This window comes from Scyliorhinus canicula, chromosome 2, assembly GCF_902713615.1.
Source record: "Scyliorhinus canicula chromosome 2, sScyCan1.1, whole genome shotgun sequence".
Classification (NCBI taxonomy): Eukaryota; Metazoa; Chordata; class Chondrichthyes; order Carcharhiniformes; family Scyliorhinidae; genus Scyliorhinus; species Scyliorhinus canicula.
This window is the reverse complement of record NC_052147.1, coordinates 88,234,304-88,247,353: the sequence shown is the minus strand read 5'-3', so window position 1 is coordinate 88,247,353 and position 13,050 is coordinate 88,234,304. Positions and strand designations below refer to the sequence as shown.

The window sequence follows — 13,050 nt, the reverse complement described above, 5'->3', positions numbered from 1 at the left end:
AGAACAGAGAAAAATGCAGGACATAAATAAACTTTAGGATAGCTGACCAAAACCTTCATCAGAGAGGTTTGATTAAGAACATGAAAGAGGTCTAGGGAGGATATTCTAGAATTTGAGTCCCAAATAATAGAAAGCATAGATGCCAAAGGTGGAGTGACAGAGGTTAGCATTGGATGGGTATTGAAAACTCAAGAGGATGTATTGCTGGAGGATGCAGGGATAATGTGTTTCAAATTCAAGGAGTATTTATAGGGCTGAGAACTGTACATTAACATAAGTTACAGGTTAGTAGTGACAAATCAGAAAGATTGTACAAAAGAAAATTTAAATGATTTTTAAAGTAATTCAACAGTGGTGAGAACATATTGTATACATTTACTATAATTATTTTTAGTGCTGGTGTTAATTTGTATACATTATTTTTATGTTTCAGGCAGTAAACGTGCAGGTAAATGTGCTATTGATGCTTCCAAAATGACTGAAACGAGCACGGACCTATCGCAGCTAGGAATCTATCCTTAACATGCAAGAAATCCTGGAAAGTTCACTAATGCTGGACATTATGTAACTAAAATAAATTCAGAACTAGCTGCCACAAAATGTGTGGTCTCTAAACAGTGGGATTTTTATTACCTGAGACTACTTCAACTTTATAAGATCATAATTTGTTATATTAGTTTTAAAATATATTACTGCACTGTAGTATTATGTAGTTATGCTGGTCGGGGCTGGTTTAGCACAGGGCTAAATTGCTGGCTTTGAAAGCAGACCAAGGCAGGCCAGCAGCACGGTTCAATTCCCATATCAGCCTCCCCGAACAGGCGCCGGAATGTGGCGACTAGGGGCTTTTCACAGTAACTTCATTTAACTTTTGTGACAATAAGCGATTTTTCATTCATTTCTTTCTGTCCTCTTCTTGTGTGACATACAGACAGACCCTATTTAAAGTTACAAATGCCCTTGTGGGCAATTGTGGGTCTCGTGTTGTTGAATCATGCCGCTAGCTAACAGAAGCTTTGGAAGCTGGTGATGATGATCCTTTAAAATGTTTGGGAGTTGTACATTTCTGTGTATCCTAAATAAATTTAGGATAGCACATTCTTGCAATTTTAGGTATGTTGCCTTATTCCAGTTATGGTAAAATTTCAGTTGTTATGAATGATTGTGGGACTGCAGCATAGTCATTTCAAACAGTTTCCTGTATCAGTTGTTTTCATCTAAATGAGTTTATAACACAAACTTGCCTCTTGTGCTTTCCAGTCTATAACAAACTAACCCTTGGAAAATTATATCATTAAAATTAGGGTTTCTAAGTGTGGTAGTGAGCGGGCACAGCCAGGCATTTCCCGATGGCCAACCCGGCGAGGCTGTCACCGGTATCTAACATTAATTAGGGCACTTAATCATAGAATCATCGAATTTACAGTGCAGAAGGAGGCCATTCGGAAATGAAATGAAAATCGCTTATTGTCACAAGTAGGCTTCAAATGAAGTTACTGTGAAAAGCCCCTAGTCGCCACATTCCAGCGCCTGTTTGGGGAGGCTGATACGGGAATCGAACCGTGCTGCTGGCCTGCCTTGGTCTGCTTTCAAAGCCAGCGATTTAGCCCTCTGCTAAACAGCCACCTGACCTACCTCATAATCCCATTTGCAGGGCTGCACGGAGGTGCAGTGGGTTAGCATTGCAGTCTCACGGCGCCGAGGTCCCAGGTTCGATCCCGGCTCTGGGTCACTGACCGTGTGGAGTTTGCACATTCTCCCCGTGTTTGTGTGGGTTTTGCTCCCACAACCCAAAGATGTACAAAGTAGGTGGATTGAACACGCTAAATTGCCCCTTAATTGGAAAAAAATGAATTGGGTACTCTAAATGTATCAAAAAAATAATCCCATTTGCCAGCACTTGGCCCTTGGCCTTGTTTCATGGCAGCATGAAACAACTGAACAAGTCTGGTTCTGCTGCAAGTGCTACCTTATCGACAGCGATGTTGGTCTTCATAGCGAGAGGATTTGAGTATAGGAATAGGGATGTTTTTCTACAATTGTTACAGAGCATTGAAGAGGCCACACCAGGAGTATTAAGTGCAGTTTTGGCATCCTTATCTGAGGAAGGATGTTCTTGCTATTGTCATGTGGGAGTACCTTTAAGAAATGAGTGTGTATTTAAATATTTGTAGTGAAAGTACCTTTAAGAAATGAGTGTTTACTACTGCAGTGATGTCAGAGAATGGGTGGTGCTGGGCTGTCTGTCTGCTTTTTACTTTCGTTTTTGAGCAGGCTGCAGGGTGTGATTTAGTTTCATTTTCAGTGTTGGAGCTGAAGACAGACCCAGCAGGTGTACTGCTGTTCTCTCTGCCATCAAAAGACTATCTCTTGATCATTTGGTGAATTCAGAATTATAAATGTTTTCAGCAGTGACTTTAACCTGATGTGCTTCTGATAAAGGTTTTGTTTTTAAGTCGTATGGATGTTAAAAAGGAAAGCTTAAAGGTTTACTTAGTGTTGTAGTCTTTGGGGGTTGTATTTGAATTGATGGTTGCTAAGATGTTCACTATATGTTTTAAAAAGGTTAACTTGAGTTCATAGAATAAACATTGTTTGCTTTAAAAAAAATACTTTTCCATTTCTGCTGTACCACACCTGTATAGTGGGCCGTGTGCTCCCCATACACAATCTAGTAAAAGCTTTGGGTCAGGTGAACTCCATGATACCCTTTGGGGTTCTCTAAACCCTGGCCCATAACAAATTGGGGGCTCGAGGGGGATAAAAGTCTATCTATTGGATTGGCTTAGTGAACTTAAAGACAGCGAGGGGTGAACATATTGTAGGTGCTTTTCAGTTGTGGTATTTTAGTTTATGTAGGGAGTGTGTTGTGGACAATGGTTCTTTCAGAGGCTCAGAAGTTTTTGGGGGTGGAGACGGTCACACGCTGTACCTTACGGACAGAGACTAAAAGCAGACTGTTAGATTTGGCAAAAACATTGCAGTTAACATTACCTGACAAAATGCGAAAAGATGAGGTCATTATGGTGGTGGTTAAGCATTTAAAGTTGCCTGAGATACAGTTTGACTCATTGGAAATAGCAAAAATTCAGTTGCAAATTAAACAAATGGAACATGAGAAAGAATTAAAGCAGGATTAAAGAGAGGGAGAGGAAAGAGAGAGAGGAAAGAGAAAGAGAAAGAAAAAGAGAGAGAGAGAGGAAAAAGAAAGAGAGAGAGAGAGGAAGAAGAGAGAGAAGAAAGGAAAACAAAAAGAATAGCCCCAGCAGAATAAAAACAAAGAAAGGGAGATATAGATCAGGCAAAAAGATAAAGAGAGAGAGTTTGAACTTCAGAAAATGGCCATGAAACATGACAGTCAGTTAAAATTGGCAGACGTAAAGGGAAACGTACTGTTGGATGATAGTGATGAGGATAGTGAGAAAGAGTCAAAGTCGAAGGCTTGATGGGAATCTACTTAAATATTTCCAAGGTTTGATGAGAAGGAGGTAGAAGCCTTTTTTATTTCATTTGAGAAGGTGCCTAAACAAATGAAATGGCCACAGGACATGTGGGTATTGCTGTTTCAAACAAAGCTGGTAGGTAGGGCTAGTGAAGTGCTTGCATCACTACCGGAGGAGGTATCTGGGACGTATGAGGAGGTGAAAAAATCCATCTAAGGTGCATATGAACTAGTGCCTGAAGCCTACAGACAAAGGTTTAGAAATTTACGGAAAGAATTTGGTCAAACATACATGGAGTCTGAAAGGCTCAAACAGAGTAATTTTGATAGGTGGATAAGGGCTTTGAAAATAGACCAAACGTATGAAGCGCCCAGAGAAATACTTTTGGAGTTTAAAAATTCAATTCCTGATGTAGTGAGAACTCATGTGGAAGAGCAGAGTGTTAAAACTGCGAGGTTAGCAGCAGAAATGGCAGATGATTATGAATTAGTTCATAAATCAAAGCTTGGTTTCCGACATCAGTTTCAGCCTGTGAGGGATAGAAACTGGAGACGTGAGAAAAAAAGTGGTAAAGGTGATCTGATGGGAGATAATAAGGAGAGTGTACCTCAGAGTAAAAAAGAAATCCAGGAGGGTGGAAGAGACATGAAAAGTTTCAAATGTTTTCACTGTAATAAACTAGACCATGTCATGGTTGAGGCAGTATGTGGCGCAGTTGAGGCAGTATGTGGCGCAGTGGTTAACACTGGGACTACGGCGCTGAGGACCCGGGTTCGAATCCCGGTCCTGGGTCACTGTCTGTGTGGAGTTTGCACATTCTCCCTGTGTCTGTGTGGGTTAGGTGGATTGACCATGCTAAATTGCCCCTTAATTGAAAAAATAATAATTGGGTACTCTAAATTTATGGGGCAGCACGGTAGCATGGTGGTTAGCATAAATGCTTCACACCTCCAGGGTCCCAGGTTCGGTTCCCGGCTGGGTCACTGTCTGTGCGGAGTCTGCACGTCCTCCCCGTGTGTGCGTGGGTTTCCTCCGGGTGCTCCGGTTTCCTCCCACAGTCCAAAGATGTGCGGGTTAGGTGGATTGGCCATGCTAAATTGCCCGTAGTGTCCTAAAAAGTAAGGTGGGGGGGGTGGTGGATACGTGGGTTTGAGTAGGGCGATCATTGCTCGGCACAACATCGAGGGCCGAAGGGCTTGTTCTGTGCTGTACTGTTCTATGTTCTATGTTCTAAGTCATAGTGTTGGTGGTTGAAGAAAAGCACTGGGAAGACTGATGTGGTAAAACAGGATAAACAGTAGGGTTTGTTAAAGTGGTAAAGGAAAGCCCAAGTGAAGCGAAGGAGGTGCAAAAGATTGTACAGCCTGATCAAGAGATGATTGATAAGAAGGTGCTAGATCTCTAAAGAATTTACTTGTGTGGGTAAAGTTTACTCATGTGCATCAGGAGGAGCAGGTAAAGAAGTCACAATATTAAGAGATACAGGAGCTAGTCAATCTTTAGTGGTAAGAGATGAGGAGTTATGTAGTTTGGGAAGAATGTTGCCAGAAAAGGTGATAATATGTGGTATTCAGGTTGAGAGGAGTAGTGTTAGAGTGGTGAAGTGGTAGTAGGAGTAATAGAGAAACTATCTTGGCCAGGAATACAGTTTATCTTGGGTAATTATATAGCTGGATCGCAGGTGGGAGTGATACCTACTGTGGTTGATAAGCCAGTGGAAAATCAGACAACTGAAGTGTTGAAGGACGAATATCCTTGGATTCTTCTGGATTGTGTAGTAACAAGGTCGCAAAGTCACAGGTTAAGACGAGGAGAAATCAAAGAGTGAAGATGAAGGTGAAGTGCAATTATCAGAAACAATTTTTGATCAGATGGTTGGAAAAGAACAAGAACAGGTGGAGGATGAGGCAGATATTTTTAGTTCAGGAAAATTGGCGGAGTTAGAACAGAAAGATATAAAAATAAAACGGATGTATCAGAATGCATACATGGAAGAGGAATCTGAGTGTATACCAGAGTGTTATTATCGTAAAAGTGATGTCTTGATGAGAAAATGGAGACCTTTACATATGCAGGTGGATGAAAGTGGGCAAAAGTTTATCAAGTAGTTTTGCCAGTAGGGTATAGAAAGGAAGTGTTACGAGTTGCACATGAGGTACCAGTGGGAGATCATTTGGGAACAAGGAAAACGCAAGCTAAAACGCAGAAACATTTTTATTGGCCTGGACTACATAAAGATGTAGTTAGATTTTGTCAATCATGTCACACATGTCAAGTGATAGGGAAACCTCAAGCAGTAATAAAACCAGCGCCCTTAATACCCATTCCAGCATTTGAGGAACCTTTTACAAGGGTCCTAATTGATTGCGTAGGACTGCTTCCTAAAACAAAATGTGGGAATCAATGTATTTTGACTATAATGGATGTGTCTACTAGGTTTCCAGAGGCCATTCCAGTATGCAATATTACAGCTAGAAAGATTGTGGAGGAGTTACTTAAATCCTTTACTAGATATGGACTACCCACAGAAATACAATCGGATCAAGGATCGAATTTTACCTTCAGGTTATTCAAAGAAGTTATGGATAGCTTAGGAATAAAACAATTTAAATCAACTGCGTACCATCCAGAATCGCAGGAAGCATTAGAAAGGTGGCATCAGACATTAAAGACAATGTTGAGGGCGTATTGTCAAGATTATCCAGAGGATTGGGATAAAGGAATTCCATTCGTACTGTTTGCAATTAGGGATGCACCTAATGAGTCAACCAGATTTAGTCCTTTTGAACTAATTTATGGTCATGAGGTAAGAGGACCACTTAAATTGATTACGGAAAAATTGGTGAGTGAGAAATCAGAACTTACATTATTGGATTACGTGTCAAATTTTAGGGAACGATTAAATAGAGCAGATGAATTGGCTAGACAACATTTAAAAGTTGCACAAAATGTGATGAAACGGGTAGCGGACAAGAAATCCAAAGTTCGTAGTTTTGCCTGTGGAGATAAAGTTTTAGTATTTTTACCAGTGGTAGGTGAACCTTTAAAAGCTAGGTTTTGTGGACCTTATCAGATTGAAAGGAAATTAAGTGAGGTGAATTATGTGATAAAAACACCAGATAGAAGGAAGACTCATCGAGTGTGTCATGTGAATATGCTTAAAAGGTACTTTGAAAGGGAGAGAAAAAGGAGGAGGTTTTAAGGATTCTAACTCAAAGTGACGAACCAAATGCAGATGACTGAATTTGACATATCTCAAATTAAATTGGAAAATGAGGATGTTCTTAAAAATTTGGATAAATTGTTGAGTTACCTTCCAGAGGAAAATGGACTGACCTGAAAGAGTTATTGATATCACATGGGCATATTTGTGGAGATAAATTGGGAAGTGCTAAAATGGCTATACATGGCCTAGATGTGGGAAATGCTGTTCCAATCAAACAACATCCATACAGACTTAACCCTTTAAAATTGGCACAGGTTAACAAAGAGATTGAGAGTATGCTTAAAAATGGCAATATTGAAGTGGGTTGCAGCCAATGGAGCTCACCCATAGTGATGGTACCGAAACCAGACGGTAGCCAACGGTTGTGTGTGGACTATATAAAGGTGAATGCAGTTACAAGAATGGACTCTTATCCTATCCCATGTTTGGAGGATTGCATTGAGAAATTGGGACAATCAGCTTTTATTTCCAAACTGCATTAACTTAAAGGTTACTGGCAGGTTCCTTTATCCGAAAGGGCGAAGGAGATTTCAGCTTTTTTGACTCCAGATGGTATATACTAATTCAAAGTTATGCCATTTGGCATGAAAAACGCCCCAGCCCCATTTCAACGGTTAACTAACAAAGTTGTTTCAGGATTACCCAATTGTGCGGTATACATCGACGACCTGGTAATTTTCAGCCAGACATGGAAAGAACATTTAAAACATCTGATGGAGCTATTCGATCGACTTCAGGAGGTGGTGATAAACCTAGTCAAAAGTGAATTTGGAAAAGCCCAAGTCACTTTCCTTGGCCATACAATCGGACAGGGTCGAATGGTCCCACGGGATGTGAAACCAACAGTTATTGAGGAGTTTCCAATACCTTCAAGACGAAGGGAACTAATGTGATTTCTTGGCATGAGTGGATTTGATCGAACATTTGTGCAAACATTTTGTAGCGTGATTGCTCCACTGATGGACTTGCTGAAGACACGTCAAAAATTTCCGTGGACAGCGGACTTTCAACAGGCATTTGACGGCCTGAAAGCTGTTATAACCAATGCTCCTGTGTTGGAGAATTACAAGGGACTCTGTGATCAGATTGAACTAAAGTATCTGACTTTAAAGAGACATGCCGAGGCGTAGAGGAATGGACGGATCGTGCAGAGACTTCCTTGTTCAAAGAGACTGTCAATTGAGAAGGATTTCAGTTGGAGGAACGAAAAAAATGGACTATATTATTATACCTATTTGCGTGTGTTGTTTTTTGAAACTTAAAAAGTATATTTACTGTGTGCATTTCTTAAAGGATAGTGAAAAGGTGAAAAATGCGAAACCATCTTGAAGTTGATGGTTTATTTTTTTTCTTGGGGGAGGTGTCATTTGAGAGTACCTTTAAAAAATGGGTGTTTAAGAAACGTACCTCTAAGACATGGGTGTTTATCAGTGATGTCAGAGTGTGGGTGGAGCTGGGCTGTCTGTCAGCTTTTTACTTTCATTTTAGGCTGTTTGCTGCAGGGTGTGTTTTAGTTTTGTTTTCAGTATTGGAGCTGAAGCCAGTACAAAGCAGGTGTACTGTTGATCTCTCTGCCATGAAAAGACTATCTCTTGATCATTTGGTGAATTCGGAATTATAAATGTTCTCAGTAGTGAATATAAACCTGATGTGCTTCTGTTAAAAGGTGGTTCTTTTGACTTCTGGATGTTGTTTGGGGAGTTATTAAGGATTACTTAGCGTTGTATTCTTTGGGGTTTGTATTTGAATTGATGATTGCTAAGATGTTCACTGTTTTAAAAAAGTTAACTTGAGTTCATAGAATAAACATTGCTTTGCTTTAAAAAATACTTTTCCATTTCTGCTGTACCACTCCTGTAGAGTGGGCCGTGTGCTCCCCATGCCACAATCTATTAAAAGTTGTGGGTCAGGTGAACTCCATGATACACTTTGGGGTTCTCTAAACCCTGGCCCATAACAAGATCCAATTCCGTCAGGGTTATGAATCTTTAGAATTCTCTACTCCAGATGGCTGTGGATTCTCAGCCATTAAGTTTATTCAACACCAGTCAATAGATTTTTGGGCATTAAGATAATCTAGGACGATGGAGGTAGGGTGATGAAGTGAAGTTAATGATCTTATTAAAAGGTGGAGCAGGTTTGAGGAGCCAAATGGCCTCTTCGTATATCCTTATGTTTCTTCTTGAACGTTACCACTGAATCTTTTTCCACCACCCTTTCTGACAGTGCATTCTAAATCACAATAAGCTGCTGCATAATAACATCTTCTCAGCCATCACTGGAACATTAAGTTACTTTGCAATATTTTAAATACCTTTTTGCATCAGAAATGGAAGTTGAAAAGAGATGGAATGTGGTGAAAAAGAGGGAATATGTATTGAGCATCTAACGCAATTCCTTTCTCTCTCCTCAGTCACACACGATTTTGCTAGTTCAGCCCACCAAAAGGCCAGAAGGGAGAACATATGCTGACTATGAATCTGTAAATGAATGTATGGAAGGTGAGTCCTGCTCCCTTGTTTTGTGTTCATGCCTATGTTACAAGAACATTCATTTATAGAGTGCCTTTCACAATGCCAGGACATGCAAAAGTGTGTTATAACCAACCAATGCGGTACTTTTGAAGTCAATGTTGTCATGTTAGAAACAGGACAACAAATTTTCACATTGCTAGGTCTCACAAACTGCAATGAGAAAATGACCCAATTATTTATTTTTACTGATGGTTGAGAATATATGTTGGTTAGAACACCAAGAACTCTTGTGCTCATGTTCAATTAACGTCCTGTGACCCTTTACATATGTCAAGAGGGCACCCCTTTACATATGGCTAAGAGGACAGACATCTTCTAGCCTCTTCACACAAAGAGTGGTGAGCCTGTGGAATTCATTACCACAGGAAGTAGTTGCTGCCAAAACATTGAATATATTCAAGAGGCGGCTGGATATAACACTTCGGGAGAATGGGATCAAAGTCTATAGGGCGAATGCAGGATTAAGTTATTGAGTTGGATGATCAGCCATGATCGTGATAAATGGTGTAGCAAGCTCGAAGGGCCAAATGGCCTCCTCCTGCTCCTATCTTCTGTGTATGTATCCATGTATGATTGGCACACACATCCACCTTCAACATTCAGTCCTTCCCATCGCAAATGCACAATGGCAGCAGTGTGTACCATCTACAAGATGCAATGTAGCAACTCACCAAGGCTTCTTTGACAATATCTTCCAAATCTGTGACATCTACCACCCAGAAGGACAAGGGCAGCAATTGCATGGGAGCACCAACACCTGCAAATTCCCCTCCAAGTCACACACCATACAGATTTGGAACTGTATCCTTCACTGTCAGTGGTATACTCCCCTCCTAACTGTACTGTGAGTGTATCTACACCACATGGACTGCAGCAGGTCAAGAAGTGGCTAACTGCCACCTTCCCCAGGACAATTAGTGATGGACAATAAATGCTGGTCTAGCCTGCTATATCCACATCCTGTTAACAAATAAAAAAATGTTAAATGCAAAATCTTGTGCCATCCATTAACGATCAACTTAATATTCAAATTTATTTTTTAGAAGAATTTGGTCTCTATGGGGATCATACCAGTCCATTAGTTCCTCGTACTTATTGTTGGAAGCGAGGTTTGATAGAAAGGGAAAAGTGTTTAAAACAGTGAATAGAAGAGAAAAAAGGTTGGTGGCTGTCTTTACATTCCCTGCCACACCCTTTCAATTTGTATCCCTTGAAGCTAAGGCAGCAGAAATGATGCAATATCCAACTATGCAACACTCCCTTGATACCTGTTAGCCTGGACCTTCCTTCTGTTGAAGTCTCTGAAGTGGGACTTGAACCCACAACCTGTAGCTTCTAAATTCCTTTTGAGTGTATTCAGGAGGAATTTCTCATTTAGTATGTAGATGGCCCAACTAGAGAGGGGGCAAAACTTGACCTCCTCTTGGGAAATGAGGAAGGGCAGATGACAGAAGTGAGAGTGAGGAATCAGTGACCATAATTCCATTAGTTTAAAGATAGCTATGGAGAATGATAGGTCTGGCCCAAAAATTGAAATTCTAAATTGGGGCAAGGCCAATTTTGATGGTATTAAACAGGAACTTTCAAAAGTTGATTGGTGGCTCTGTTGGCAGGCAAAGGGACGGCTGGTAAGTGGGAGACTTTCAAAAGTGTGTTAACAAGTGTGTTAACAAGGGTTCAGTTTAAGCACGTTCCTTTTAGAGTGAAGAGCAAGGCTGGTAGAAGTAGGGAACCCTGGATGACTCAGGATATTGAGGCCCTGATCAAAAAGAAGAAGGAGGCATATGACCTGCATAGGCAGCTAGGATCAAGTGGATCCCTTGAAGAATATAGAGGTTGTCGGAGTAGAGTTAAGAGAGGAATCAGGAGGGCAAAAAGGGGACATGAGATTGTCTTGGCAGATAAGGCAAAGGAGACTCCAAAGAGCTTCTACAAATACATAAAGGGCAAAAGAGTGACTAAGGAGAGGGTAGCGCCTCTTATGAATCTACAAGGTCATATATGTGCAAATCCACAAGAGATGGGTGAGATCCTAAATGAATATTTCTTATCGGTATTTACTGTTGGGAAAAGCATGACTGTTAGGGAACTTCGGGAAATAAATAGTGATGTCTTGAGGAGTGTACATGTTACAGAGAAGGAGGTGCTAGAAGTCTTCAGGCGCATCATGGTAAATAAATCCCCGGGACCTGATGAAATGTATCCCAGGCTAGGGAAGAAATTGCGGGTCCCTTAGCAGAGATATTTGAATTGTCAATAGCCATTGTGAGGTGCCTGAAGATTGGAGGGTAGCAATAGCCATGGTGAGGTGCCTGAAGATTGGAGGGTAGCAATAGCCATGGTGAGGTGCCTGAAGATTGGAGGGTAGCAATAGCCATGGTGAGGTGCCTGAAGATTGGAGGGTAGCAATAGCCATGGTGAGGTGCCTGAAGATTGGAGGGTAGCAATAGCCATTGTGAGGTGCCTGAAGATTGGAGGGTAGCAATAGCCATGGTGAGGTGCCTGAAGATTGGAGGGTTGCAATAGCCATTGTGAGGTGCCTGAAGATTGGAGGGTAGCAATAGCCATGGTGAGGTGCCTGAAGATTGGAGGGTTGCAATAGCCATGGTGAGGTGCCTGAAGATTGGAGGGTAGCAAATGTTGTGCCTTTGTTAAAGAAGTGCCGCAGGAAAAAGCATGGGAACTTCAGCGACAGGTAGCACAGTGGTTAGTACCGTCGCTTCACAGCGCCAGGGTCCCAGGTTCAATTCCCGCTTGAGTCACTGTCTGTGCAGAGTCTGCACGTTCTCCCTGTGTCTGCGTGTGTTTCGTCCGGGTGCTCCGATTTCCTCCCACAGTCCAAAGATGTGCAGGTTAGGTGGATTGGCCATGCTAGATTGACCTGGGTTGTGGGGATGGGGTGGAAGTGTGGGGTTAAGTAGGGTGCTCTTTCCAAGGGTCGGTGCAGACCCGATGGGCTGAATGGCCTCCTTCTGCACTGTATATTCTATATGATTCTGCAGACCGGTGAGTGTAACGTCTGTGGTAGGTAAGTTGTTAGAAGATATTCTGAGAGACAGGATCTACAGGAAGAGAGGCAAGGACAGATTAGGGACAGTTAGCATGGCTTTGTGAGTAGAAAAATCACATCTCAAGAATTTGATTGAGTTTTTTGAAGGGGTAACCAAGAAGGTAGATGGGGGCAGTGCAGTTGATGTTATCTACATGGACTTTAGCAAGGCCTTTGACAAGGTACCGCATGGTAGGTTGATGTTATCTACATGGAATTTAGCAAGGCCTTTGACAAGGTACCGCATGGTAGGTTGTTCCATAAGGTTAATTCATACAGGGTCCAGGGTGAGGTAGCCAATTGGATATAAAATTGGCTTGGCGACAGAAGGCAAAGGATGGTTGTAGAGGGTTGCTTGACAAACTGTAGGCCTGTGACCAGCGGTGTGCCTCACAGATCAGTGCTGGATTCACTATTATTTTTTATTTATATTAATGATTTGGATGAGAATTTAGGACGCGTGGTCAGTAAGTTTACAGATGACACCTAGATTGGTGGCATAGTGGCCAGTGAAGAAGGTCGGCCGGGATTCTTCGAACTCTCGGGCAAGTGTTGACGGCGGCGTGAACACCGTAGTGGTGTACGCTGGCGTCAACGGGTCTCCAGTTATTGTCCGGATTTCAGGAGGCTAGAACAGCGGCAGAGTGCTGTGCGCTTCTCCGCACCGAAAGCCGGCCCTGCACGGCCAACACCGGTCCGCGCATGCGAGCCACGGCGTGCAAGGTCTCCGCGCCGGCTCATGCGCATGGTTGCCATCTCAGCGTCGGCGCGGAGCAACATGCCGGCGACCGAACAGTG

The 13,050-nt window shown here is 42.0% G+C and overlaps 1 protein-coding gene across 2 annotated transcripts in view; it reads left to right on the top strand.

The window, feature by feature from the left end:
- LOC119955737 (enhancer of rudimentary homolog) overlaps positions 1-13,050 on the top strand; it is a 43,590-nt gene that overhangs the window by 1,353 nt on the left and 29,187 nt on the right. The window contains exons 2-3 of one of the 2 annotated variants that reach the window (XM_038782249.1): positions 434-448; positions 9,083-9,170. In XM_038782249.1, the coding sequence (XP_038638177.1) occupies positions 434-448; positions 9,083-9,170 (103 nt within the window). The remainder of the gene's footprint in view (positions 1-433; positions 449-9,082; positions 9,171-13,050) is intronic. The other variant, XM_038782253.1, reaches the window with a different exon arrangement.